Genomic DNA, 27,557 nt, shown 5'->3' on the forward strand with positions numbered 1-27,557 from the left:
TGTGAGGTAGGGGATCCACTTTCATTCTTTTATATATGGAAGTCCAGTTTTCCCAGCACCATTTGTTGAAGAGACTATTCTTTATTCTTTCCGTATTGAGTGGACTTGGCACATTTGTCAAAAGCATTTGACCGTAAAAGTTTAGATTTATTTCTGCCCACTCAATTCTGTTTCATTGGTCTGTATGTCTCTCCTTGCGCCAATACCACATGACAGCTGAAAATACCTGGAAAGGACTATTTAATCCTTTAAACCATGTAAAGCTAACCAACCATAAGAAATACATCTGTGACTTAGTTTTAACCATATGTGATAACTCTCTTGCACAGTAAAAAAACAAACAAACAAAAAAACTAATGTATGATCCTCTGTCATCTGCTTTAGACTGTAGAAGACATAGGTGTAGGAGACAAAGCGCTATGATTACAGAAGTAAACCTGGAGAAAGGCTAGGCTCAGGTTGGTAGCCTTGACTCATAGAGCTCTCTCATCCATTTTGAACTAAGATATTTTCCACAACTATATGATAACTTGGTGGTAATGAGCAACAAAGCTAAGATCTGTCAGTAGCAAGATACCATAGATTGTAATAAATACTGTGAAGGAAAAAAACAGAGTGATATAGTAGATAGTAAATGAGGCTTTATATAAGGTGAGGTGATGGAGGTGATGATTGACCTGATACTTGAAGGATTCAGCTGGCAGGCAGAAGATGGAGGAGAAACTTTTAGGTATACGAAATAGAAAGCCCTAAGGTGGGAAAAACTTGTGTTTAAGAAACAGAATGGAGGCAATATGGTTGAAGCATAGTGAATGAGGAAGAGGATGGTGTGTGTTTTGAGATGAGATTGGCACTGATTATGTAGGTCTTTTAGGCTGTGGAAAAGAGTTTAAATTTCTTAAGCTAATTAAAGCCATTGATGATTTAAGCAGGTGTATAACATGATTTGACATGTTTTAAAGAGGTCACGCTGGCTGCTGTGACAGGCATAAGTGAAAATGGTTTCATTTCTGAATAGTTTAAGTGGAAATGAAAGTGGTGGTGGTGTATTTTCCTTGAAGAACCTTTTCTTTAATTCTGAAAAATTTTCACTTTTTCAAATCCAGAGATCTATTTTAAGTTCACATTAAAAATTACATGTTCCTTAATGCTTGAACTAAAAACTCAATTTAGTAATGTTAATGTATTTTTCCTAACATAGTATAAGTAAGGGCTTAATGTTCGAAGATTTGTTTTCCTAGTAAGTTTGCCTTGATTTCAATTTCAGTCTATCCCTGGTGGCACCCTGCCTTTACCTGTTGACAGCTGAATGGCTTTGGGCAAATTATTTTAACTTCTCTGTCATTTTCTTTGTGAGATTGGCATAATAGTAATACTTAACTCTTCTGGTTGATTAAGTTAACTCAGCAAAAATCAGATGCTGTGATTATTGTTGACTATTAAGAATTCATTTATACAGTCAGTGTTCTTGAATGAACAAGGTGAGTTTTTAGTATCAAGTTTAAAAGTAGTTGAAATGTCCAGGCCATTAAGCAATGTATTTCTCATTATATTAAAAACTCATGTTGCCTCACTTTCTTAATAATTCAGATGTATGCATGGTTTAAAGTTAGGAGTGCCTGGTTGTCATTTGTTCAGTTGAGCAGTTATTTTCAAGATTAGAGAATGCTGTTTTTTGTTACTAGTAAAAGTATGTGTTCTGTTTTTTATATAGCTTGGTGTTTCACTTAGCAGTTTGGGAGCTATACCAGCAGCAGCTCTAGACCCCAACATTGCAACACTTGGAGAGATACCACAGCCACCACTTATGGGAAATGTGGATCCTTCCAAAATTGATGAAATTAGGAGAACGGTTTATGTTGGAAATTTGAATTCACAGGTAACTAACTTAAGAAGAAACTGAGCGATAGTAGCTCTTATTCTTTTTTATTTCTTAAAAATCATATTGGCTGATAAAGTAACATTTACTTGATTTTTATTTTTTTTAAAGAATATAATTTAAATGTCACTTTGTTTCCTCAGACAACGACAGCTGATCAGCTACTTGAATTTTTTAAACAAGTTGGAGAAGTGAAGTTTGTACGGATGGCAGGTGATGAGACTCAGCCAACTCGGTTTGCTTTTGTGGAATTTGCAGACCAAAATTCTGTACCAAGGGCCCTTGCTTTTAATGGAGTTATGTTTGGAGACAGGCCACTGAAGTAAGAAACCTAAATAAAGACATTTTAATGCTTTTGAAAAAACTTCAAAGAGTTTTTGATGTAATTAAGGCTTTTCCCCCCTTTTTAAATGATAATTGGCAATTTGTGGAAAGGAAGACTTTGTTAATTATAACTGATATACATGAGATGTTCATCATTTTAGCCTATAAACTCTTAAAATTTTATTTGAAGACATCTTATTTTTTCATTTTTAATTTTATAAGGTCTAATTTAATGTTAACATGTTATTTATATACCCTACACATAATGATTATAGATCTTTTTCCACAAACTTGAACGAGTCAGATTGATTTTGCATTATGACTTGAGGCTACCGGACCATTTAACATGTGGATTGAATTAGAATCCTGAAAGTCATAGGAACTTTAGTGAATTCAGTATCCTAGGAAGAACATAATATTAAGTACCTGGAAGTGTTTTGTAGCAAATATTTTGAGTTTTTAAGTTTGCTCACATCCTTGTTTACAAAGGGAAAAATTGATGTGGCCTCCCAGATATTCAAGATCAGAAATCCTTTTTCCCTCCCATTATTGAGGAAAACAGTTTTGTCTGACTGTAATAGTAATTGCCTTAGTTACGTAGTTTGATCAGAATTCTGCTCTTCAAAGGTAAATACCTGTGATTACTGGATGCTTGTCTTCAATGTGGAAGGAATAAAGTGAATCATCAAATCCATTTATGTTTATCAGTGAAACCACTCTTATCTAGTAGGAAAGAGTTTTATCAGATGCATTCCACATTCAGAATGTGTCTGATCCACCTGTGGTTCAGGGTTGATTAAAATGAAGCACATAATATACAGCTTCTCCTTCATCCTCCCAGCAGGCAGAGGTTAACAAAAATCTTAAAACCCAAAAGCAAGAATGATTCATTTTAATATTGGTGTCAAGATATTAATTTATTATAATTCTAAGCTGTGTGAGAGAACACTAGTATATTCTAATTGTTAAAGACATCAGCCAGGGTTCAGTTTTCCTGTTTTTCTTTGTTGTTGGTTTTGTTAGCAAGAGATGATGGGAGGTGGGAATCAGAAATTGATCATGGGTTTTTGGGTTGTTTTGGTTCTGTATATAGGTAGTTTGTTCATAATGTGCTTCAGAGATTTCGTAGGTTTATAAACGTGTGTCATGTAAACATTTGTTTTATGTTTGTAAAATGTGTGTATTTGTGATGTGCTAATATTTTTAATTTAGAATAAATCACTCCAACAATGCAATAGTAAAACCCCCTGAGATGACACCTCAGGCTGCAGCTAAGGAGTTAGAAGAAGTTATGAAGCGAGTACGAGAGGCTCAGTCATTTATCTCAGCAGCTATTGAACCAGGTAAGGCCTTAGAGTTGTTACATAGGCCATAGTTTAAAGGTCATAGAATGTTAGAACTGGAAGGAATTTTAGAAAGTATCTTGTTCAGTCCCTTCATTTTACAAATAAGAAGACTGAAATTCAAGAAAGAGTGAGTGACTTAATCATGTCAGAGAACTTCTTAGCACATTGTCTTTTCTTGTGATACTGGATTGAGACACATTAGCCTGAGTTAATCAGATGTTTATATTTTAATAGTAAAATCAGTACTCAAAACTAATTTGCTTAAAGCAAAATATAAATGTTACTGTGATGCTGAAAAAGAGTAAATATATTTAACATGTTGTTGTGAGTAAGCAGATTCACTTTCCTTCACAGATTTAGTTTTAAAAATAATCAAGAGAGCCCATGATTTATAGAAAAAATACAGATAGTCTGTTATAGAAAGGTAAAGGATCACCTATTCAAACTTTTGTGTTGCTAACTAAAATAATTTTAAAATCCAATCTAAAAAATGTTTAGGTAATGCATTGCATTTTGAGCAGAATTTTCTAAATTTAACCCAGAATTTAAGCTTCAACTTGAGCAAAATAAATGGAAAAAAGGCTTAAAATCAGTCATAGGAATTACAGACATGTTATAGTCGTACATTATGGCAGCAACAAAATATTACGAACAGCTGTTTATAATCATCTGGTTTATATGTACTGCTGCAGGGTGGCTGCACTCAACGAGTTTATGCAATGACTTTCTTGGATGTTTCTGAAGGATAATTGCACAGGAGGAGGATGTACAGAGAGTAGGCCCCTTGCACTATATGTGGTACATTCCACTTGTGCCTGATTATTAACTGGGATCTTTAATTGTTCTGAGCTTACACTGCAAAGTGGTTTTTTCCTCCCAGAGTCTGGAAAGAGCAATGAAAGAAAAGGCGGTCGATCTCGTTCCCACACTCGTTCAAAATCCAGGTCTAGCTCAAAATCCCATACCAGGCGGAAAAGATCACAGTCAAAACACAGGTGAGAATTTCTACTATCATGTAAATTTTTTGCAGTTTTGTATTTAAAATTGTTAAAGTTTTCAGAGTTTTTGTCAGGATAACAGATTTTAGAAATTTCAGCAGTTTACCTGAAAGGATGGTTACCAGTTAGGAATGAAATGTTGTCTACACTGCTACTTAGTTTTTAATATTTCAAATAATTTTTAGTTTTAAAGTTGGTTTTCTTTCTGAAAATATAATCTGATTCCTGCTTTTTCTAAAAATAAATTAGTTTTTGTTTTTTAAGCAATTACCTGTTTCCAGTACCCTGTGTCATATGGTCCTTGATACTCCTAGGGATAAGAGCCTCTTCTGCTTTTTTTTTAAGAACTGAAATCCAGGAGTAACTTGAAACTTCATCTATTTGTTGTATTGTGCTAATGCTCTGTTTCTGTTCTGTTTATCTTAGTTTTGAGCATACCTCTTTCATTTTAATTTTCTCTTTTTATCTGTCATTGCTTTGTGTTTACAAAGGGGGCCTCTAAATGTAAACCTGAACACCATCTTGGTTGGAAGTGCTCTAAAGTGATAAAAAATTCTGTTGTTTTCTTTAAGGTGTGGAAGAGGCTTTTGTTGAAATGTGAAAATTTATATAGTGGATCTTAATTGAATGTTATTTGTATATACATACTCATACGTCTAGAGAGAGGGAGATGGAGAGGGAAAGAGTGTGTGCTTGGGTGCATGTATGGGTATTGGGAGGGGTTACTAGAGAAGGAGGACGGTGTGAGGGGAGGAAGGGAAAGAACCAGTGTGCTGTACATTGAGCTTCATCAGCAAGCTCAATTCAGTCCATTCTGTGAGGATCAAGGAATGAGATAGGAACGCACAATGTTTTTTCTTTGACTCTAGTAAATTATACTTGTAGCTATTTACTGGTGTATACTTCTCTATTATTCTTAGTTTGAAATCTCCTTTGGGATGTGATTTTACTATCCCCATCAAGGTCTTTGTTCAGAATCAATTGCAGGCAGTTTTTTCATGTATAAGGGATAATAAGGCAGGGTAACAGAAGCAAGAATTGAAGAAGGAAAATGTTACAGAAGTGGCAGTGATACTTGACTATGGTTGACAGGATGTAGAAAGGTAGAGATCAAGGAAATGCAAAATTGGGCTGGAAAGTCTAGGGGAAAAAAGTAAAAGACCTGAATCTCATTTTGGATTCCTTACAAGAGCCATGCTTCAAATATAATATACCTTCATGCTTTTCTGTGGCTGCAAAACCAAAAACTTGATAATTAACATCATCATTTCCTTGATAATCTTTGTGAATCCATATGTGATTTTTGAATAACTTATTAACTTCAAAGTTTTTTTTTTTTATTTTTTTAAGTATGTTTGGATTTTCCCCCCTTTCCAAGGGCTGGAGGATGAGGGGTTAGTTCTAAATTGAAATTTGTTAATTTTATATGTGGGAATACTTTTCTTGTAGATCTGTGTAGCATTAGAAATTACTTGCTCTTGGTTTGTCAAAGTGGAAAAGATATCTGCGGGTGTGTGTTTGTTTTGGTCAGTATGTACTATTTTTATGTATGGAGTATTGAAGTGCACATGGCCTCTTCACATGGTTCATAAGCAAGTACAAAAGAGGACAAGTTCTGTTTAAAGGGGAAAAAAAATCCCTTCCCTAAAACATTTGACTTAGGAATCTTGAGTTGGAACCATCTATGAAGGAGCCCCTGGGAGTGGAGTTTGGGGGGTAGGGAAGTGGTGGTAGAAAGTCTTTCTTGGCTTTCCCTTTGCTGCTAGTGGGACTTGATTCCTGAGCCCTGGCTCTGACCCACTGACCTAGCAGGGGAGTGGGTTGCAGGAACTCTTGCTCTTGAAGGCCCATCCTCTTACCTTCTCAGCATCCTCAGTTGCTTTTGGGGTCCTCCACCCCCTCTTTTACTCTTACCTTCTTTTTTCCTTTTCTTAAGGTAAGAGGGAAGATGGTTTCTTAGCACCAAGACCTTGGCCAGGGCTAGGGAGATGTATTTCTATCTTGTCCAGGTAAATTTTGATATGTGTTTTTTCCAAAGAGACTGTTAGAAGTGGGTTGTACTATAATTGTTTTAAGTTAAAGAACCTTTTCCAAACACCATGGGAGCTATAAGACCTTTTATAATGTAATGGGAAACAACTGATTTATAAGTGAACTTTGATACAACATTGGTAAGTTGCCCTTTATTTGCAATTTAATTTTAAAATGTAATTTTGCAAATCATGCAAAAATGAGAAGAACTGCTAACAGTAACTCAAGTCAGCTTTATCTTTGTTTGGATTAGATTTGCTCTTGACTTGAAGCTTCTGGCATTCCTATTCAGAAAATTTGTAGGCTACTAGAGGGTGAAATAGAGACATGAAAATAGTGTCATTATTAGATATAAAATTACTGTTGGGCACTGACTTTCAAACTTTGAGAATCCATAGGGTAAATTGGAAGGCCAAGGATCAGGAATCTGCTTGTTTTATTATTTAATTTTGCTTATTAGGGGTTACGGTTAATTTTTTTAAAGGAATTTCTTTGCCAAATAAAGGTTGAAAACAACTGCTTTGAGGAAAATAAAATAATTATATTTTTATGAGTTTAGAACAGAAATCATATTAAGGCTTTTTATTAAGTACATAGAAACAAAGGCACTTTAAAAGATTACCTTTAGGTACGTATCTGTAAATGGACTAAAAATATTCTAAGTTTTGCAGTTCTGCCTTAATACTATTTGACCTGTATGTCTCTAAGGTTATTAGGGATAAAGATTTCAACAAAATATGAGTTTTCTTGGATTAAAAATGTGGTATGTAGGCAAATATATCATAATTAAAGATAAGTAGTTAAGTTGAAAATTATCTGTTGCAAAACAAATTTTGTCTAACTTTGAAAAATGTGTTTAAAAAACAGGATTTCATTATGAATTGAGAATTATCTGGAAATTTTTATGGTTTCATTGCTGCCACAAGCATGGTCATTTAACTAAGTTTCTTTTTATAGATATTTGAATTTTAACTTCATTCTTGAAAATATGATTATCAAGATGTTTTCCTTATATAAACCATACTTGTGGAAGTTCATTTGACCCTCCTTAGAATAAAGATATAATTTAAAGTTTACACTTAAGTTAATTGTTAATAATGGTGATGATAATATTGTGAGTTAAGGGTTTTGGGCATTTACTATGTGCCAGAGACTGCAGTAGGAAGTTTTACATACAGCATCTGATTTAATCCTCACAATCCTGGGAGATGTAGGTATGATTCTTACTTCACATTATAGATGAAGAAATGCAGTTTTAAAGAGGTTAAATAATTAGCCAGAGTTCTCACAGCTAGCGGGTGGCAGTGCTGAGCTTCATTCAGAGCTAGATTGACTCCAAAGCTGGTGAGTCTGATAACTGTTATTTAAGTTGTGTGCAGTCTGTTTTGTTATATGGTAGTAAGTAGTCACTAAGATACCTCATTATGAAAAAATCCACTTTATAAAAACAATTATTTCACTGGGGAAAGAGAGGGCCTAGGGATTTCAGAATTGAAATAACTTATTTTTCCTGCAAGATTTCCAATAAATAAAGGTTTCTTTTAATAGCTCTGTTTATAGTTGTAGTTATAAAATCAAGGCATTGCAAATCCAGCTTTGATTATATGTGGTTTTAACTCATTTGTAATGACTTATTTTATTCTCAAACTAGCCTGTCATTACTGCTGTGCTTCCTCGTGCATTATTCTTAATATGTTTGCTATGACAAAAGAGTAAATAGCCATTTATAGAAACTTTTGAACCATATCACCACTGCTTCCTGTCATTATGAGTTATAATCAGAGGCAGCCATATTACACACAAGACAGGCTCTCTTCATTTGAATTAGAGGCAGTTTATGGTATGAAAACTTGAGCTGTGGGAGAAATTTTCTATATTAATATGAAGCATGTAATAATTAGCAAAAGAAAAACCACACCTGAACCATCAACTTTAAGTCTTTCTCTGCTTCTTTGTTTTATGGCCAATGAAATATTGGTAATGTTTTCAATAAATTAATATAATCTAAAGCATCATATAGTAGAGAATTTTAAAATATTGATAAATATTGTTGTGATAGGTCTTTAAATTCTCTTATCGCTAATTTATTCCCTTAAATTTTTAAAAATTGAAATTCTAAGAATGAGGTTTGATGTTCTAACAATTCTTTTCTTTAGGAGTAGATCCCATAATAGGTCACGTTCAAGACAGAAAGACAGACGTAGATCTAAGAGCCCACATAAAAAACGCTCTAAATCTAGGGAGAGACGAAAGTCAAGGAGTCGTTCGCATTCACGGTGAGTTTTAGGGGGATTAAGGATAAGTTTGTCCCTGGCTTCATTTGTTAAAAATCTGTTGTGGTGTAGGTTTTTAATGAGAGAAATGAAACTTTTTTCTGATTGATTTGGTAATCTAGGATTAATACTGATTGCCATTGATTTGAATCTGATCGTCAGTATCAATCAGAATCAATAGTTCCAAACTACCTAATTCAGCCTAGTAATTGTTTTATTTAACAACTTCATGTACATATGAGTTATGTAGAAATTTCATATCTATGGCCATTATATATTGTTTTTTGTTGGTAATGGTTGAAGAGGGAGAAAGCCTTTTATTGGGGTTAGAATTATTTTAGTTGTGTATTTATTTTTTGCTTTTGTTTGTTTTTAAAGGGACAAGAGAAAAGACACTCGGGAAAAGATCAAGGAAAAGGAAAAAGTCAAAGAAAAAGATAAAGAAAAGGAAAGGGAAAAAGAGAGAGAGCGGGACAAGGAACGTGAAAAAGAAAAAGAACGGGGTAAAAACAAAGATAAAGACCGTGATAAAGAACGGGAAAAAGACAAGGAAAAGGACAGAGAGAGAGAGCGGGAAAAAGATCATGAAAAGGAGCGAGACAAAGAGAAGGAAAAGGAACAGGACAAAGAAAAGGAACGTGAGAAGGACAGATCCAAAGAGATAGATGAGAAAAGGAAGAAGGATAAAAAATCCAGAACACCACCCAGAGGTTATAATGCATCAAGAAGATCTCGTAGTTCTAGCAGGTTTGATAATATTTAAAATTTTTACCAGGGGATTTAGTTATGACAAAATCACAGCTTAAATTTTAACTGAGGAGAAAAAGATTATTCTGTACAAGTGGAATCCGTGTGATACTGACAAAAGTTTTCCCCTCACTACTGAGAATTGACATAGTATTTGAAACTATGAGGTTGAAGAGATGAAAACAGGCAAAATTATTTGAAAAATTTTGGCAACTCTTAGTAATTTAATATTTTACTGCTGTTTTTTCATTGATTTACTGATTGAATTGGAGAGTGGGATGGCAGGGACAGGTAATTTTATAAAAATATAAATGAATTGACCTTTTAGACTTCTTTGTTTCTTTGGAGTGTTGTAGTAAATTTTAATATCCAAAATGACTAAAGTTGAAGCGTTAGTAGTTTTTGCTAAGTTACTTTTTGCATCTCTGTTTTATTGAGTGCATGAAATTTAAATTTTGTTTCTTTTTTAATCTGCAGTTTTCTGTAGGAAAAGGAAATTATTAGGTACACTGCCACCAGGTGGCAGAAGGCTATTATAGTATCAGCTACAAGGACCTTCCTTTAAATAAAAGATTATCTAAACTCACATTGATTTTCCTAGATGATACCATGACTACAAATAAATGGGAATTCCTAATGTATGTTAAGCTATATCTTTAAAATATTTTAAAAATATATTTTAACCAGTTTTAAAGATACTTTAGAATGATTTTTCATATAAAAATAATTTCTGAGATGAGGATACAGTTGTCTTATTTTTTAACTTGTGTTTTAATAGTTTGTTCTTAATACTTGTCTTTGATTTGTTGATCAAAGATAATTGCAGGCATTTATTGTGTGCTTTATGCCAGATATTGTATCATAGCAGTTTTTCATGCCTAACCTCATTTAATCCTCACAATAAGCCCTTGAAAGGTCGATATTATCACTCTTCATATGTGAGGAAACTGAAGCTTAGAGGGAATTTTTTCATTTGTTCTGTACTCTAGTATCACAAGTATAGTAAGATTAAATTTGAGAATTCTCTAAAATAATGTGATACCTGCCTTTAAAACCTGCCTCAGAAGCATAAAGTTGAAATCAGAATATGCTAAAAAATGGAACTAAAAATAAACAGATCACTGTCATATTTTAGCGTCTTGAACAAAACTGAAAAATAATTTATCTCACTTGCCATGGGAAACATTTTAGCCTTGTGACGTCACCTTTACTTTTTAGTGATTTTATTGATTGTGTCACACATCCTTTTGTGTTTATGTGATTGTTTTAGGCATTGCTCTTCATAGCACCAAATGTTTTGATCCTTTTTTTTTTTAACTAGTAAAAGTTAAAACCATGGTTTAACTTAGGGTTCACTGTTTGTGCTGTGTAGTTCCATGCATTAAAAAAGTTTTTTTTTTTATTTTACTGTTAATCTGCTACCAACATTTCCCCTTTTAATCACATTCAGTAATATAATTTAGTGCTGTTAATTATAGTCACAGTATTGTGCCTACCACCATCCATTACCAAAACTTCCATTGTTCCAAATAGAAACTACATTTTTTAAGCCTAACTCCCTATTCCCTATTACCACCCTGTCCCCTGGTAACCTGTATTCTAGATTCTGACTCTCTGATTTTGCTTATTCTTTCATATCAGTGAGATCATATGATGTTTGTCCTTTGTGTCTGTCTGGCTTAATTTCACTCAACATGTCTTTAATGTTCATCCATATTGTAGCATGTATCAGAATTTTTCATTCCTTTTCATGGCTGATTAGTGTTCCATTGTATGTATAGAATATACCACATTTTGTTTATTCATTCATCAGTTGTTGAACACTTAAGTTGCATCCATTTTTTGGCCCTTGTGAATAATGCTGCTAGGAAGATTGGTGTGCAAATACCTGTTGAGTCCCTGCTTTGAGTTCTTATGGGTATATATCTACAAGCAGAATACTGATTCATATGGTAATTATGTACTTAAGTATTTGAAGAACCTCCAAACTGTCTTCCACAGTGGCTGCACCATTTTACTTTCCCACCAACAATAAATGAGTGTTCCTGTTTCCACATCCTCTCCAACACTTGAGATTTTCTGTTTTTTTTTTTTCGTAGTAGCCATTGTAGTGGGGGTGATATGGTATCTCATTGTTGTTTTGATTCGCATTTCCTTTATAGCTAACATGTCGAGCATCTTTTCATATGCATTTTGGCCATTTATATTTCCTCTTTGGAGAAATGTCTAAGGTTTTTTGCCTATTTTGTAAATGGGTTATTTGTCTTTTTATTGTTGAGTTGTAGGATTTCTTTATTCTGGGTATTAAACCCTTATCAGATACGTAGTTGGCAAATAATTTCTGTCTTTGAGTACGTTGTCTTTTCACTTTCATGATAAAGTCCTTTGATTGTGCACTCAGTTTTGAATTAATAAAGCAACATTTGTGAAATGGTAGGAAGTTGGAGGGAAAAACATTTTCTCTGTAAAATAATACTAATATAATGCTTTTAAAAGAGATATTCTAAATAACTGGTTCTAGAGAGTTCATATTGAACCAACTAACTTATTTTTTAGTTCTTGAAGAAAGCCTGTTATCTTATTGCAGAATAATCCACCATGGTGCAGCAAGGAGCTAGATGCATGAGAAAACATATTTACCCTGAGAGACTCTAAAACGTCATTATTATTTTTTCTTCCAAAGAAACTCTTGTTCAAATATACCAAATGAAAAGGAAGTCCTTTACCATTTCTAATATGAAATCATAGAGAACATTTTCATCATTCTGTACAATTTATGTTTCATAATTTTGATCTGTACCAGTATTAGATAGTAGAATGTGCTCATAAAAGATGTGAGTTTAAACTGATGTCTAAAGAGTACTATTCACTTGAGAGCATCAGGGACTTTTGCTTTTGTATATTTTTTAAAATAACATTATTTTTGGCTTTCAGGGAAAGGCGTAGGAGGAGGAGCAGGAGTTCTTCCAGATCACCAAGAACATCGAAAACCATAAAAAGGAAATCATCTAGGTCTCCATCTCCTAGGAGGTAGGTTGAAAGTGTGTACAAAATTAAAGAGGAGGCAGAAGATATAAAAATTAAAAAAAAAATTTTTCTCCTCTTCAGTATGTTTTCTAAACTTTTTGTTTTGAATGACTAATATGTCTGCATGTTTCAGAAGTCAAAACAATATAAAAAGTTTTATGTGGCAAAGTCTTAATTCCACCCCTGTGCCCATCTATTGTGTACCTATTAATGACTTCTTTCCTTTTTTTTTTTTTTGGTATATCCTTCCAGTGTTGTGTTGTATATGGATACAGCATAATTTGTAACTTTTATTTTTATGCTAACACTTAACCATACCAGAGCTCTTTCCATATTTATCATGGAAACTTCTTTACTCCTTTTTATATCTGTGTAGACTTTCATTGTATGATAGTACCTTGGTTTATTTAACCATCCAGCATTAAAATGGGTTTTCTAACAATGCTATAACGAATAACTTTGGACTGACATCATTTTGTAGTGTGCATGTTTATCTGTAGGATGAATTATTACAAATTATTACAAGTAGTATTGCTGAGTCAGAGAATGTGTTTGTAATTTTAATAGATACTTCTGAATTATACTCCATAGAGTTGGTGCCACTTTGCTCTCTAACTGGCTCTGTGTAAAGTGTCAGTTTTCCCAGCAGCCACAACAAATAATGTTATCAAAGCTGTAGTGTTGTCCATCTGATAGTTGCGATATATCAGTATAATTTTAGTTGCACTTTCCTTTTTTTAAATTCATTCTCATTGAGATACATTCACATACCCTACAGTCATCCACAGTATACAATCAGTTGTTCACAGTACCATCAAATAGTTGTACATTCATCATCAAAATCAATTTTGAACATTTTCATTATTCCAAAAAAGAAAATATATATATATATAAGTAAAGAAGAATACCTAAAATATCCCATCCCCTCTGTGCCCCCTAAACTGTCCATACACTGGATAAAGGGAGTATGAGCCACAAGGTTTTCACAATCATACAGTCACACCGTGTAAGCTACATAGTTAATACGGTCATCTTCAAAAATCAAGGCTACTGGGTTGCAGTTCAACAGTTTCAGGTATTTCCTTTTAGCTATTCCAATACACTAAAAACTAAAAAGAAATATCTATATAATGCATTAGAGTAACCTCCAGAAAGACCTCTCAATTCCATTTGAGATCTCTTAGCCACTGAAACTATTTTGTTTCATTTTCTCTTTCCCCCTTTGGTCAAGAAGACTTTCTCAGTCCCACAATGCTGGGTACAGGCTCATCCCCTGGAGTCATGTCCCATGTTGCCAGGGAGATTTACACCCCTGGGAATCATATCCCACGTAGAGGGGTAGGGCAGTGAGTTCACCTGCCAGCTGGGCTTACAGAGAGAGAGAGGCCACATCAGAGCAACAAAAGAGGTTCTCTGGGGGAGACTCTTAGGCACAATTTTAAGTAGGCATAGCCTGTCCTTTGCAGTAACAAGCTTTGATTCATAAGGGCAAGTCCCAAGATTGAGGGCTTGGCCTTCTAAATTTGTAGTTCCCAATGCTTGTGAGAGTATCAGTAATTCCCCAGGTGGAGTAGTTTAATATTTCTACATTTTTCCCCAGTCCCTCAGGGGGGCTTTGCAAATTCATTTTTATTCTCTGCCCAAATTACTTTGGGATGTATCAGGTTTTCATACTAATCTGTACAAACCAACCAGATCTCTCTTCCTGTTCAAAGTTCATGTATTACGGTGTTTAAGTAAACTGACCATACAAGTTAAATAGTATAGTGTGCTACAGAAAATATAGATTTTGCACCAAATAAACATCTCTTCCTTTTGTCTCACACAGAAGTTGAAGTTTTAAAACTCAATCAGTATCATCCTTTACCATTTGGTCTGATTTGCCTTAGTCCTAACCAGATCCACTTCATTCATATCTCTAATTGAAGTCTGAACTCCTTTTCAACTTTTTTAACAGTAGTTGCACTTTTCTTATGAGTGAAGTTCTATGAACTGTGTATATACTTTGCCCATGTTTCTCTTGGTTACTTTAAGAAAAAATTCTGGAAGCTTTTACTACATTAGGGAGATTATTCTTTAGTAATATGCTTGCAAATATCATTCCCAGTTCTTTTTGAGAATTGCTTATGATACTCCCAACCATTAATCTACTTTCTGTTTCTGTTTGTCTTTTCTGGACATTTCCTTTAAATGATCTTTTATGTCTTGCTTTTTTTCACTTAGTGTAATGTTTTCAAGCTTCATGTTTTAGCATGAATCAGTACTTCCTCTATCTGGCTGAAAAATGTTAATTTGTATGGATAAAATCATGTTTTATTTATCCATTAATTGGTTAATGGTCATTTGGGTGCTTTCTTCTTTTTGGTTATTATGAGTAACGGTGCTAGGAACATTCATGTACTAGTTTTTTTTTTGCGGATATATGCTTTCAGTTCTCTTGGTTATATACCTAGGATTGAAGTTGCCTTACAGTAAGTAACTGTTTAATTTTGGGGGGAACTGCCAAGTGGTTTTCCAAAGTGGTTACATCATTTTCCACTCCCACGAGCAATGTATGAGGGATCCAGTTTTTGTACATCCTGGCTAACGCTTGTTTTTTCTTTTTGTTTATATCCATCCGAGTGTGAAATGGTATCCCATTGTGATTTTGATTTGCATTTCCCAGTGACTGACATTGTGGAAGCATTTTTTCATGTGCTTATTTGCCACTTCTGTGTACTCTTTGGAGAAATGTCTATTCCAACTCTTTGCCCATTTAATAATTGAGTTATTGGTCTTTGTTATTGAGTCATAATAATTCTTTATTTTGGCTATTAGATTCTTGTCACTATATGTTCCAGTTTGCTAATGCTGCCGGAATGCAAAACTCCAGAAATGGATTGGCTTTTATAAAAGGGGGTTTATTTGTTTACACTGTTAAGTCTTAAGGCCAAAAATGTCCATCAACAAAGGGTACCTTCACTGGAGGATGGCCAGTGGCATCTGGAAAACCTCTGTTAGCTGGGAAGGCACATGGCTGGCATCTGCTCCAAGTTCTGGTTTCAAAATGGCTTTCTCCCAGGACGTTCCTCTCTAGGCTGCAGCTCCTGTTCAGAATGTCCCTCTCCGTTGCTCTTGGGGTGTTGGTCCTCTCTTATCTTCTCTGGAGCGAGTGTGCTTTCAACAGCAGTCTTCAAACTGTCTCTCATCTGCAGCTACTCTTTGAGCTTCTGTGCATTCTTCCAAGTGTGCCTCTTGACTGTAGCAAGCTCGCTACTTCTGTCTGAGTTTATATACAGCTCCAGTAATCAAGGCCCATGCTGAATGGGTGGGGCCATGCCTCTGTGGAAATTACCCAATCAGAGTTACCACCCACAGTTGGGTGGGGTGCATTTCCATGGAAACAACCTATCCAAATGTTACAACTTAATCCCCACTAATATGTCTGCCCCACAAGATTGCATCAAAGAATATGGCTTTTTCTGGGGGACATAATACATTCAGGCTGGCACACTATATGATTTGCAAATATTTTATCCATGGGTTGGTTTTATACTTTGTTGATAATGCCCTTTGAAACACAGAAGTTTTTAATTTTTATGAAATCCATCTTATCTTTTTTTTTTTTTTTTAAGTTTGCTTGGGCTTTTGGTGTCATATCTAAGCAACCATTTTCTAATACAGGGTCATGAATATATACTATGTTTTCTCTAAGAGTTTTATGGTTAATCCCTTATATTTACATTTTTCATCCATTTTGAGTTAATTTTTGTGTATGATGTGAGGGGGTTTCCAACTTCTTTCTCAAGTATATGGATGTATTTGCCCCAGCCCCATTTGTTAAAGACTATTCTTTCTTCTTTTACATCATCTGGCATTGTGTTTGAAATCAATTGACCATAAATGTAAAGGGTTATTTCTAGATTCTCAATTATTTCTAGATTCTCCACTGATCTATGTTTCAATCCTTAGGCCAGTACTACACTGTTTAGATTTCTTTAGCTTTGTAGTAAGTTTTGCAAATCAGTAAATTTGAGTCTTCCAATTTTACTCTTTATTCAGATTGTTTTGGTTATCTGAGTCCTTTTCATTTCCATTTGAATTTTAGAATCAGCTTGTTTATTTCTACAAAAAAGGCTATTGGCATTTTCATAGGGTGTGTGTTGAATCTGTAGATCAGTTTGGGGGGTATTGACATCTTAAGAAGAGTTTTCTAATACATGAACGTGTGATGTCTTTCCATTTATTTAGGTCTTTAATTATTTTCAACAATATTTTGTAGCTTTAGGTATGCAATTCTTAACACTTCTGTTAAATTTTATTTCTAAGAATTTTATTCTTTTTGATGCTATTGTAATGAAATTCTTAATTTTATTTGCAGATTATTCTTTACTGGTATATATAAATACAGTTAAAGATTATAACCTGCAACCTTGATGAAAACTTTTGTAAATTCTAAGAATTTTTTAGTGTATTCCTTAGGATATTCTATATATATATATATATATATATGTCATCTGCAGTGAGAGGTTGTTTTACTTAATTCTTTACAATTTGGATGCCTTTTCTTTCTAGCTGCCTGACTACCTTGGTTAGAATGTTAAATAGAAGTGGTGAGAGCGAATGTCTTTATCTTATTCCCGATTTTAGGGGGAAAACTTTCCATCTTTCACCTTTAAGTAGTAGGATGTTAGCCATGGGTTTTTTGTAAATGTCATTTATCAGGTTGAGGAAGTTTTCCTTTTATTCCTGTTTTGTTGACTATTTTTTATCATGAAAGGTTGTTGGATTTCATCAAATGCTTTGTTGTTTCTATTGACACGATTGTGTAGTTTTTGTTCTTTATTTTGTTACTATGGTGTATTCCATTGATTGATTTTCGTAAGTTGAACCAACCTTACATCCAAGGAATAAATCCCACTTGGTCATGATGTATTATCTTTTTTATATGTTGCTAGGTTTGGATTGTTGAACACTTTTGCATCTGTATTCATAAAGGATGTTGGCATGTCTTTTTTTTCTTGTTAAAAGAGTTTGGTTTTTTGAATCGGTAATACTGGTCTCAGATTGAGCTGGGAAGTGTTCCCTCCTCTTCTGATTTTTGGGAGTGTTTGTCAAGGATTGGTATTTATTCTTTTTTAAGTATTTGGTGGACTTCATCAGTGAAGCCATCTATCTGGTCCTGGGCTGTTCTTTGCTGGAAAGTTTTTGTTTGCTAATTCAATCTAATTCAATATCTTTACTTGTAAGTCTGTTCAGATTTTCTGTTTCTTATTTTGTCAGTTTTGGTAGTTTGTGACCTTACAGGAATCTGTTCATTGCATCTAGTTTGTTGGCTTACTCTTTTTCCTCTTATTCCCTTATAATCCTATTAAGTTCTGTAAGGTTGGTAATAATATCTCCTCTTATTCTCATTTTAGTAATTTGAGTTTTCTCTCTTTTCCTTCATCAGACTAGGTAAAGGTTTGCCCTTTTTTTTTTTTTTTGCCTTTTCTAAGAACCAACTTTTGACTTTGTTGGTTTTCTTGTTTCTCTTCTCTATTTCATTTGTTTCCATTTTAATCTTCATTATTTTCTACTTTCTCTGTGTTGTGTTTAGTCTTGTTTTTTAGTTTCTCTAGGAAGTAGGTTAATTTATTGATGTAAGATCTTTTTTAATATAGGCATTTACAGCTATAAATCCGCCCCCTGCACACTTTTTTCACTGTATCTCATAAGTTTTGCCAAATTGTGTTTTCATTTTTACTCATCTCAAAGTATTTCTAATTTCCGTTTGATTTTTAATTTGATCCATTGGTTATTTATGAATGTAGTGTTTAATATCCATATACGTGTGAATTTCCCAAATTTCCTTTTGTTATTTATTTCTGATTTCATTTCATTATGGTCAGAGAAAATTCTTTGTATGATTTCAGTTTCCCCTTTAAATTTGAGACTTATTTTATGGTCTAATGTAATCTCTCCTGCAGAATGTTTTACGGGTGTTAGAGAGAAATGTGTATTCTGTTCTTGTATAGAGTTTCTCTACATATCTAGTTGGTTTATAGTGTTGTCTATAAAAGAGAAGTCTTTTGTTGTTGTTATACTAGCTAATTGTTCTATCTGTTATTGAAGGTAGGGTATTAAAGTCTCTTGTTGAATTGTCTATTTCTCCAATTCTCTCCATTTTTTTCTTCATGTCTTTAGGGCTCTGTTTCATAAATGTTTATAATTGTTAAGTATTCTTTATGGATTGACCCTTTTTACATTATAAACTCTCCTTCATTTTAACAGTTTTGTCTGATAGTATATCCTCTTCAGGTCTCTTGCTTACTGTCTTTGCCTGATATGTCTTTCCATCCTTTTTTTTTCAACCTGTTTGTCTTTGAATCTAAAGTGTGTCTCTCGTAGACTGTGTTTAGTTGCATCTTGTTTTTTATCTAGTGTGCCAGTCTTTGCCTGTTGATTGAATTGTTTAATCTGTTTACATTTAATATAATTACTGATTGGGAAGGAGTTATGCCTGTCAATTTTTGGTGTTTGTTTTCTATACATTTTATGCTCTGTCCTTCCAATACTGCTTTCTTCTACTTTAAACAGATGTTTTCTAATGTACCATTGTAATTCCTTTTCATTTCTTTTACTGTAGTTTTTGAGTTGCTTTCTTAATGGCTGCCTTGGGGATCTCAATTAACATCTTACCCCGTAACAGTTCAGTTCAGATGAAAATCACCTTATTTCAGTAGTATACAAAACTTTGCTCCTAGATAGCTCCATTTTCTCTGCCTTTCTTCTTTTTGCTATTATTGCTATACAAATTACATCTTTAGACATTATTATGCCCTTTTACACAGATTTTTAATTATGCTCTATATAATTGTTTTTGAAATTAAGTAGGAGGGAAAAAAATTATAAACAAAATAGATTTAGACTTTTTTTTTTTTTTTTTTTTTTTTTAACATGTATCTTTGTAGTTAGCTTTACCAAATGCTGTTTACTTCCTGGGAATTTGAGTTATTATCTAGGGTCTATTCGTTAATGTCTGAGATTCCCTTTTTTTATTTATTTTTAATGTAATAAATTTTATTTTGAAATAAATTCAGTCTTACAGGAACAGTTGCAAAAACTTTATAAACCCCATGCATAGAACTCCATCATACCCCGACCCCCCTCCCCCGATACCCTGATCCACCACCTTTAACATCCTGTCACATCACCGTGTTTTTCTTTTCCTCCCTCTCTCCCTATCTGTCATCCATCATCTGTTGCTCTGTCCTCTGAACATATGAAAGCAAGCTGCACATATCTTTGAACAAACAGTGTAATGGGCAAGCACATTCTTTTATGCAATCTCATTAAGCTCAGCTAAGAAGTTCAAGAAATTCAACGTTGATATAAAGCTTACATTCTATATTTCCTTTTTTTTTTTTTTTCTCTTGTGTCCCATCTGTATCCCTTTGAGTCTCCTCTCCTCCATCCTCAGATCCCATCCAGGATCATCCTTGGCATTTAATTGCAATCTATTTAGACTGTCTTTTAAAAATTTTTTTTTTCAATTGTGGAAACATATATATAGCCTAAATCTTCCCATTCCACCCCCTCCCTAGCATTCCATTAGTGGGATTAATCACATTTAGAATGTTGCAATGCTATCACCTTCCCACCATCCATTTCTAGAAGTTTCCCTTCACCCCAAACAGAAACCCTACTCTCATCTCTTAACTCCCCATTGCCCCTTCCCCAACTTCTCAGAACCCCTACTCCACTTTTCATCTCTATGGTCATATTCTCTGATACTTTCTTTGTGTTTACCTTGGGGCTTAAATTTAACATCTTAAATCTATAACAGTCTTGTTTTTCTTTGATACCAACTTAACTTCCATATGACGCACTATGTTCCTATACTCCATCATTCCCCCACCTTTATGTAGTTCTTGTCAAAAATCACAAATTTTACATTGAGTCCAAAACCACTGATTTATCATTACACTTTATGTCTTTTAGATCCTGTAGGAAGTAAATAGTGGAGTTATAAATCAAAGATACAGTAGTATTGGTATTTATATTTGCCATGTGATCTTTACTAGAAATCTTTATTTCTTCCTGTAGTTTCAGTCAATTGTTTAGTGTCCCTTCCTTTCAGCCTGCTCAACTCCCTTTAGCATTTCTTGTAGGACTGATAACTGGTGATGAAGTCCCTCAGCTTTTGATTATCAGGGAATGTTTTCATCTCCCCGTCATTTTTATCCTCCAGGTGTTGGTGAATTCTCCAAGTCTCTGATGGTTATTGACTTCTATTTGTATTCCATTGTGGTCAGAGAATGTGCTTTGAACAAATTCATTTTTTTTTTTTTTTTTTAATTGAGACTTGTTTTTATGTCCCAGCGTACGGTCCATTCTGGAGAAAGATCTGTGATCACTAGAGAAGAATGTTTGTCCCAGTGACCTGGGATGTAATATTCTATATATGTCTGTTAAAATTCTCTATATCTCTCTCTCCTTTCTTTGTTTCTCTGTCGGTAGGGCTCCCTTTAGTATCTGAAGTAGGGCAGGTCTTTTATTGGCAAAATCTCTCAGCATTTGTTTGTGAAAAATTTAAGCTCTCCCTTGAATTTGAAGGAGAGTTTTGCTGGATAAAGTATTCTTGGTTGGAAATTTTTCTCTCTCAGAATTTTAAAGATGTCATGCCACTGCCTCATGCCTCCATGGTTGCTGCTGAGTAGTCACTACTTAGTCTTACGTTGTTTCCTTTGTATGTGGTGAATTGCTTTCCCCTTGCTGCTTTCAGAACTTGCTCCTTCTCTTCAGTATTTGAGAGTCTGATCAGAATATGTCTCGGAGTGGGTTTATTTGGATTTATTCTATTTGGAGTTCGCTGGGCATTTATGCTTTGTGAATTTTTATTGTGTAGAAGGTTTGGGAAGTTTTCCCCAACAATTTCTTTGAATGCTCTTTCTAGACCTTTACCCTTCTCTTCCCCTTCTGGGACACCAATGAGTCTTAAATTAGAATGTTTTATTTTATCTATCATATCCCTGAGATCCGTTTCAATTTTTTCAATTTTTTTCTCCATTCTTTCTTTTGTTCTTTCATTTTCCATTCTGTAGTCCTCAAGGAGGCTGAGTCATTGTTCAGCTTCCTAATCTTGTATTATGAGTATCCAGAGTCTTTTTAATTTGGCCAACAGTTTCTTTTGTTTCCAAAAGATCATCTTTTTATTTACTCTTGCTATTTCTTCTTTATGCTCTCCTAGGGTCTTCTTTATGTCTTTTATATCCTGTGCCATGCTCTTCTTCATGTCGTTTATATCCTGTGCCATGTTCTCGTTGCCTGTCTATAGTTCTTTGATTGATTGCGCCAAGTACTGTGTCTTCTGATCTTTTGATTTGGGTGTTTAGGTTTGGGTTCTCCATATCATCTGGTTTTATCATAAGCTTTAAGATTTTCTGTTGTTATTGGCCTCTTGGCATTTGCTTTACTTGATCTTTAGTTTGTCAGAATTGCAGCTTGGTGGCATACACTCTCTCCAACCAACCAGCAGATGGCGTCTGTGAGTCACCAATTCCCCTGAAGTCAGCTCTCCCCAACCCTGTCTTTGTGGTGTGTGGGGAATCTGACCCCCGTGGGGTCCCCTTGGTGCACTTAATTTGGGTCTGCTGTCGATGCCATCCGCCCCAAATGAGGGGCGTACATCTGAGCAGTTAGGGAGGAAGGGCAGCTTTAATAATCAAACCTCCCAGGTCCTCCCAGAGATTTAAGGCCGTTCTCTGCTGCTGACCCAAAAGTTCTTGGTATTGGCATAGGTTCCCTGGGATTTCCGAGTGGTTCCCCCTTCCCTTCTGTGCTCTTCCAGGACCTCTGCTGAGGGAGGGAGGGCTGTGCCACATCAGAGTACACGCCGGCCTCCAGGGAAGCCCTGGGACACCGGGCCGTGCAGGGGTGCTCCCAGCCCGCTTCAAAGATGGTTGAATGGGACACATTAACTTCCCCCTTCCGCACAGCTCCGCCCTCCCAGCTCTGGGACAGTCAGCTGTGGGTGTGTTCAAGGCCATTGTCCACGGCCGATATTGTGGCATGTGAGCGGTGCTGCGGGAAAGACTCCTGTCACACTGGGTTTCTTGGCATGACTCTGTGCTGTGGGTCTGCCCACCAGGGAGATGGCTGCAAGTCGTGCATTTTTTTCTCCTTTTTAGCCTATAATTCTTGACTGGTGTGAGGAGGTGTGGCCGTGTTCCCCCAGGCTCTGGGGTCTGGTTCTGAATGGAAAGGGCCCCACCCCTTTCCTCTTGGAGAAGATAGACCCCCTAGGGGGAGGTCATTAGCATTTCAGTGGTCTCTCTCTCTGCTTGTACTATCTCCACTCTTCTGTGAGTCACAGCACTGGGAACTGAAAATGGCTGGGGCTTTCTACACTGAGCCGAAAAAGAAACAGATAGTCCCCTTCAGACATAGTCCATGGCGACCCTCCAGCTCTCCAAGGTCAGTCATCACCCAAAGCCTCTATTTTTTGGGGATTCGTACCTGTAGTGAGCAGTTCACACTTGCTACTTAAAACCCCAGTTGGAGGTCAGCTGAGCTATATTCGCTTACTGGGAGAAAGCTTCTCTCTGGCACCATGAGGCTTTGCAGCTTGGGCTATGGGGCAGGGGTCTCACAACTTGGATCTGCAGGTTTTACTTACAGATTTTATGCTGTGATCTCAGGCATTCCTCCCAATTCAGGTTGGTGTATGATGAGTGGACAGTTTCGTTTGCCCCTCTGCAGTCATTCTGGATCATTCACTAGTTGTTTCTGGTTTTTTTCAGTTGTTCCAGGGGGACTACTTAGCTTCCACTCCTCTCTATGCTGCCATCTTCCCTCTCTCCCTGAGATTCCCTTTAGTATTTCTTATAAAGAAGAGAGTCCCTCAATGTTTTATTATCTGACAGTGTGCTTATTTATCCTTCATTATTGACAGATAGTTTTGCTGAATTTAGAATTCTTAGTTAACGATCTTTTTCTTTCACTTTGAAAATGTCATCCCACTGCCTTCTGGCCTCCATGGTTTCTGATGAGAAATCAGCTGTTAATCTGATCCCTTGTATGTGATGAGTCATTTATTTTGCTGCTCTCAAGATTCTTTTTGTCTTTATCTCTTAAAGTTTGATTATGATATGTCTTTTGTGTATCTTTGAGTTTATCCTTCTTGGACTTTGTTGAGAGTGTTGGATATGTAGACCAATGTGTTTTTAAAAATAATTTCTATCTTTATGCTTCCCTTTAGTTCTTTAGACATTATTTCCTTTAAGTCGAATGTCTCAACTTCCTCAGAGACTGTTTCTGTTGACTGCTTTTTTTCCTGTGCATGGATCATACTTAAATTTTTTGTATATATATCATAATTTTTTATGATAACCATATACCTTAAATAATATAATGTGAAAACTGGATATCACATTCTTCCTTATCCCCAGGGTTTGATGTTGTTGCTCTTTGTTATTGTTGTCATTTTCTTTAATGACTTTTCTAAACTAATTCCTAAAATTTGAATTCTGTTTATATGTGACGACTGAAGTCTCTGCGTAGTTAATTTAGTGGTTAACCAATAATTGGATAAAGATTTTCTTAAATGCCTGGAATTGATAATTTTGTCAACCTTTGCAGAGGTACTCAGTGTGCTTTTTGGGTGTACCTTTAGTAGTCAGCTAAGGGGTTTATAACTCTGCCTTTACTTCCTGCTTGCACAGCTACAGGTTTATAATCTTATAGTCTTAGGATTATATTGGAGCTTTTCAAAGCTCTCTATGGGCATCTTTTCTCAGATTTACCTTATACATTTTTTGATCAGCTTTTTTTGTGTGAAGTGTCTCAGGCAGCTGCAGTGTTAAACAATTGCTGTTCATTGTTCTTAACAAACATTCATAGGGAAAAAGCTGGGTGAGCTTTGATTCAGGTCAAATACAGACAAGCCCTGAGAGTGGGTTTTTCTAGGGAACTGTTGGATAGGTCAAATCATGACAGTTCTCTGAGAATGTTGCTTTAGGGGCAGCTCCAAACTCCTCTTTCCCCTTCAGTAGCAGTTACAGCTGATTGTTCCAGGGTGATTGTGGAACTTCTGATTTTCAAGGCCGCTGTGGAGTTTGGGAGAGAGGGATGGGAATAGGACAAGTTAAAAACACCACAGTGCTTGCTGTTAACAAGATACAGCTTGTTTTCTTGGATAAAGGCTTCCTGCATTGTTGTAAGCCTTTACTTAACATCCAGAGTTCTGTAATAGTTGGTTTTGACAATTTTTGTGAATGTTTTTGTACTTTTATAGAGGAGAGGAATTTTGGAGGTATTCCGCTGTTTTGCTGATGTTGTCTGCAATGGCTTTTTTTGCACTTTGCTTAATTTTACTTAAAGAATTCTGGAAATCACTTTGTATCAGTTAATAGAGATTTTCCTAATTTTATGTAGCATAGTATTCATTGTGGATATACTATGGTTAATTCAATTAATTCCTGTATACAGACATTTAGGTATTTTGCTATATATAGCAGTTGTAAATAATATCATAATGAATAACTGCACAAACCTTTTAATCATAGTGTTTGGGATTTATCTCAGTATATATTTCTTAAATGGAATTGTCTGCTCAAAGAAAATACTGATGTAGTTTTTGTAGCTATTGCCAATTGTCGATAAGGGTTCTACTAATTTGCATTCCCGTTAGTAGTACAAGAGATTGCTGTCACCCACAGCTTTGCTAATAGTGTTTTGTTTGGAATTTGAATTTTTCCCAGTTTGATAGGTGAGAAATGTTAACTCAGTGTGAGTTTAGTTGCATTTCTCTTATTATGAGAAATAACTGGATAATCAATTAGAGCAAGAAAGAATTGGGTCTATACCTTACTCTACATATAGAAATAAATCCAAAAGCATTAGAGAACTAAATTTTTTAAATGAAATCATACAAATGCTGTGTGAAAACATGGATGAATTTTCTTTATAACTTGGGCAAAGGGAAAGCTTTTCTAACCATAACAAATCCAGAAACAATAAAATTAATATTTAATATTAAATTAATTTATACCTTTTCATTTGTTGAGGACCATGTTTGTTCATATTTTTATCCGTTTTTATATTGTTCCCTTGGTTGTTTTTTTTCCCATTTTTTTTTTATTAGAGAGGTCGGTTTACAGAAAAATCATGCAGAGAGTACAAGAGTTCCTAGATACCCCTCACCAAACACACACACAGTTTACCATATTATATTAATTTTATTGTTTCTGGATTTTTTGTTATGGTTAGAAAAGCTTTCCCTTTGCCCAAGTTATAAAGAAATTCATCCATGTTTTCATACAGCATTTGTATGATTTCATTTAAAAAATTTAGATCTCTAATGCTTTTGGATTTATTTCTATACGTAGAGTAAGGTATAGACCCAATTCTTTCTTGTTCTAATTGATTATCCAGTTATTTCAAAACCTTTAATTAAAAAGTCTGGCTTTTCCCCAGTGATTTGAGAATGCCACCATTGTCTTAGTAATGTTCCATATGTACTTGGCTGTTTTTCTGATTTCTCTTTCTTTGTTTCCACTGGTTTATTATTTACAATACCAAGTTTTGTTTTATGTAAATACATGATGGCTTTTGTAAAAATGACTTGTTTATCTTAAAAAAGAAAAATTGGAGTAGGGAGTAAAGCAGATGAATTTATAGGACCCATTATGTTATTGGCTCAAACCAGCTTCCTAGTATGCTTATGTATAATGCATTAATTTAGATACTCTGTGTTAGATTAAGGACATCTTGACAAGAATATTATTGATCTTTAGGTTTTTTAGAAGTTAACGTAAATTATCAATATTCTTATAGCAGAAATAAGAAAGATAAAAGGAGAGAAAAAGAAAGGGACCACATCAGTGAAAGGAGAGAGAGAGAACGTTCAACCTCTACAAGAAAGAGTTCTAATGACAAAGATGGGAAGGAGAAGTTGGAGAAGAACAGCACTTCACTTAAAGTAAGCAGCATTGAGTGTGTAGGCTTTGAATAGTTAATAATTGAGATTATTATTCTTATTTGCATAGAAATATTTTTTGACAAAAAACTCCTTGAAGGCAACAGTATCTTGTGCTATATACATTGTTGGTATTTTGAAATATTTGTTAAATAGGTAATTTTTGGAACTTGATTTTTTTTTAAGGGAACAGATAAGAGCAATCAAAATTTAAACAATTTTTTTAGAGACTCATAGAATGACATACAATAAGACATTTCTTAGAATATCTATAAGTAATAAATAACAAAATGTAGTTGATTTTATGCTAACTTTTCCTAAATAAATTTAAAATTAGATTTGTTGAATTAGAGTAATTAGTGGAAAAACAAATTCCACCAAGAAATCATTTTTAGATAAGTAAGTACTTGCAAATTTTGTTAATTGTTATACTGGTAAAATATATTTGTATTTGAAAATTATTCCAACTAATAGCTCTGGAGCTTTCTTCTTATAGTTTTATTTAACTCTCATACTGATAGAGATTCATCATCATCATCAGTAATAGTGGAAACATTTATTGAGCATTTACTATGTGCCAGGCATTATTCTGTTTGTTCTCATTGATTTTTTTCCTTAATTTGATGGTAAAATTTGGATTGTTTTTGAACAATAGTAGTAGTAGTAACTTCCTTTCCCACATTCTCTGTATTTTTGCTGCTTTGGTGTCCAGATTACAAGTCTATTCTGGCAACTATTTTATAGTTTGGAAACTATTTTATACTTTCAGCAGACTCATCCCACTTTTTAAAGCCAGTCAGCAACATTTATTGGCCGCTTTCTTAGAATTTCTGTTCATCTGCTTTATTCAAATTGAATTTCCATGAATTATCTGTCTGTTATCAGAAGTTCAAAGGACAAATTGATATGTATTTGTATATTCTTAATGAAAAGGTAATAGAAAATACCCAGTTTTAGTAATTTACAAAAGATAAAGTAACATGTTTTATTCAT

The 27,557-nt window shown here is 34.7% G+C and overlaps 1 protein-coding gene across 6 annotated transcripts in view; it reads left to right on the forward strand.

Annotated features, from left to right (window-relative positions):
• The window catches only part of SREK1 (splicing regulatory glutamic acid and lysine rich protein 1), a 46,594-nt gene that overhangs the window by 16,466 nt on the left and 2,571 nt on the right, over positions 1–27,557 (forward strand). For 4 of the 6 annotated variants that reach the window (XM_037801249.1, XM_037801251.1, XM_037801252.1 and 1 more), the window contains 8 exons: positions 1,715–1,879; positions 2,023–2,201; positions 3,416–3,546; positions 4,430–4,544; positions 8,735–8,854; positions 9,230–9,598; positions 12,533–12,628; positions 26,423–26,567. In XM_037801249.1, the coding sequence (XP_037657177.1) occupies positions 1,715–1,879; positions 2,023–2,201; positions 3,416–3,546; positions 4,430–4,544; positions 8,735–8,854; positions 9,230–9,598; positions 12,533–12,628; positions 26,423–26,567 (1,320 nt within the window). Of the gene's footprint in view, positions 1–1,714; positions 1,880–2,022; positions 2,202–3,415; positions 3,547–4,429; positions 4,545–8,734; positions 8,855–9,229; positions 9,599–12,532; positions 12,629–26,422; positions 26,568–27,557 lie in introns of those variants that run through there. The other 2 variants (XM_037801250.1, XM_037801254.1) reach the window with 2 other exon arrangements.

Source organism: Choloepus didactylus, chromosome 13 (genome assembly GCF_015220235.1).
Source record: "Choloepus didactylus isolate mChoDid1 chromosome 13, mChoDid1.pri, whole genome shotgun sequence".
NCBI classification, from domain to species: domain Eukaryota; kingdom Metazoa; phylum Chordata; class Mammalia; order Pilosa; family Megalonychidae; genus Choloepus; species Choloepus didactylus.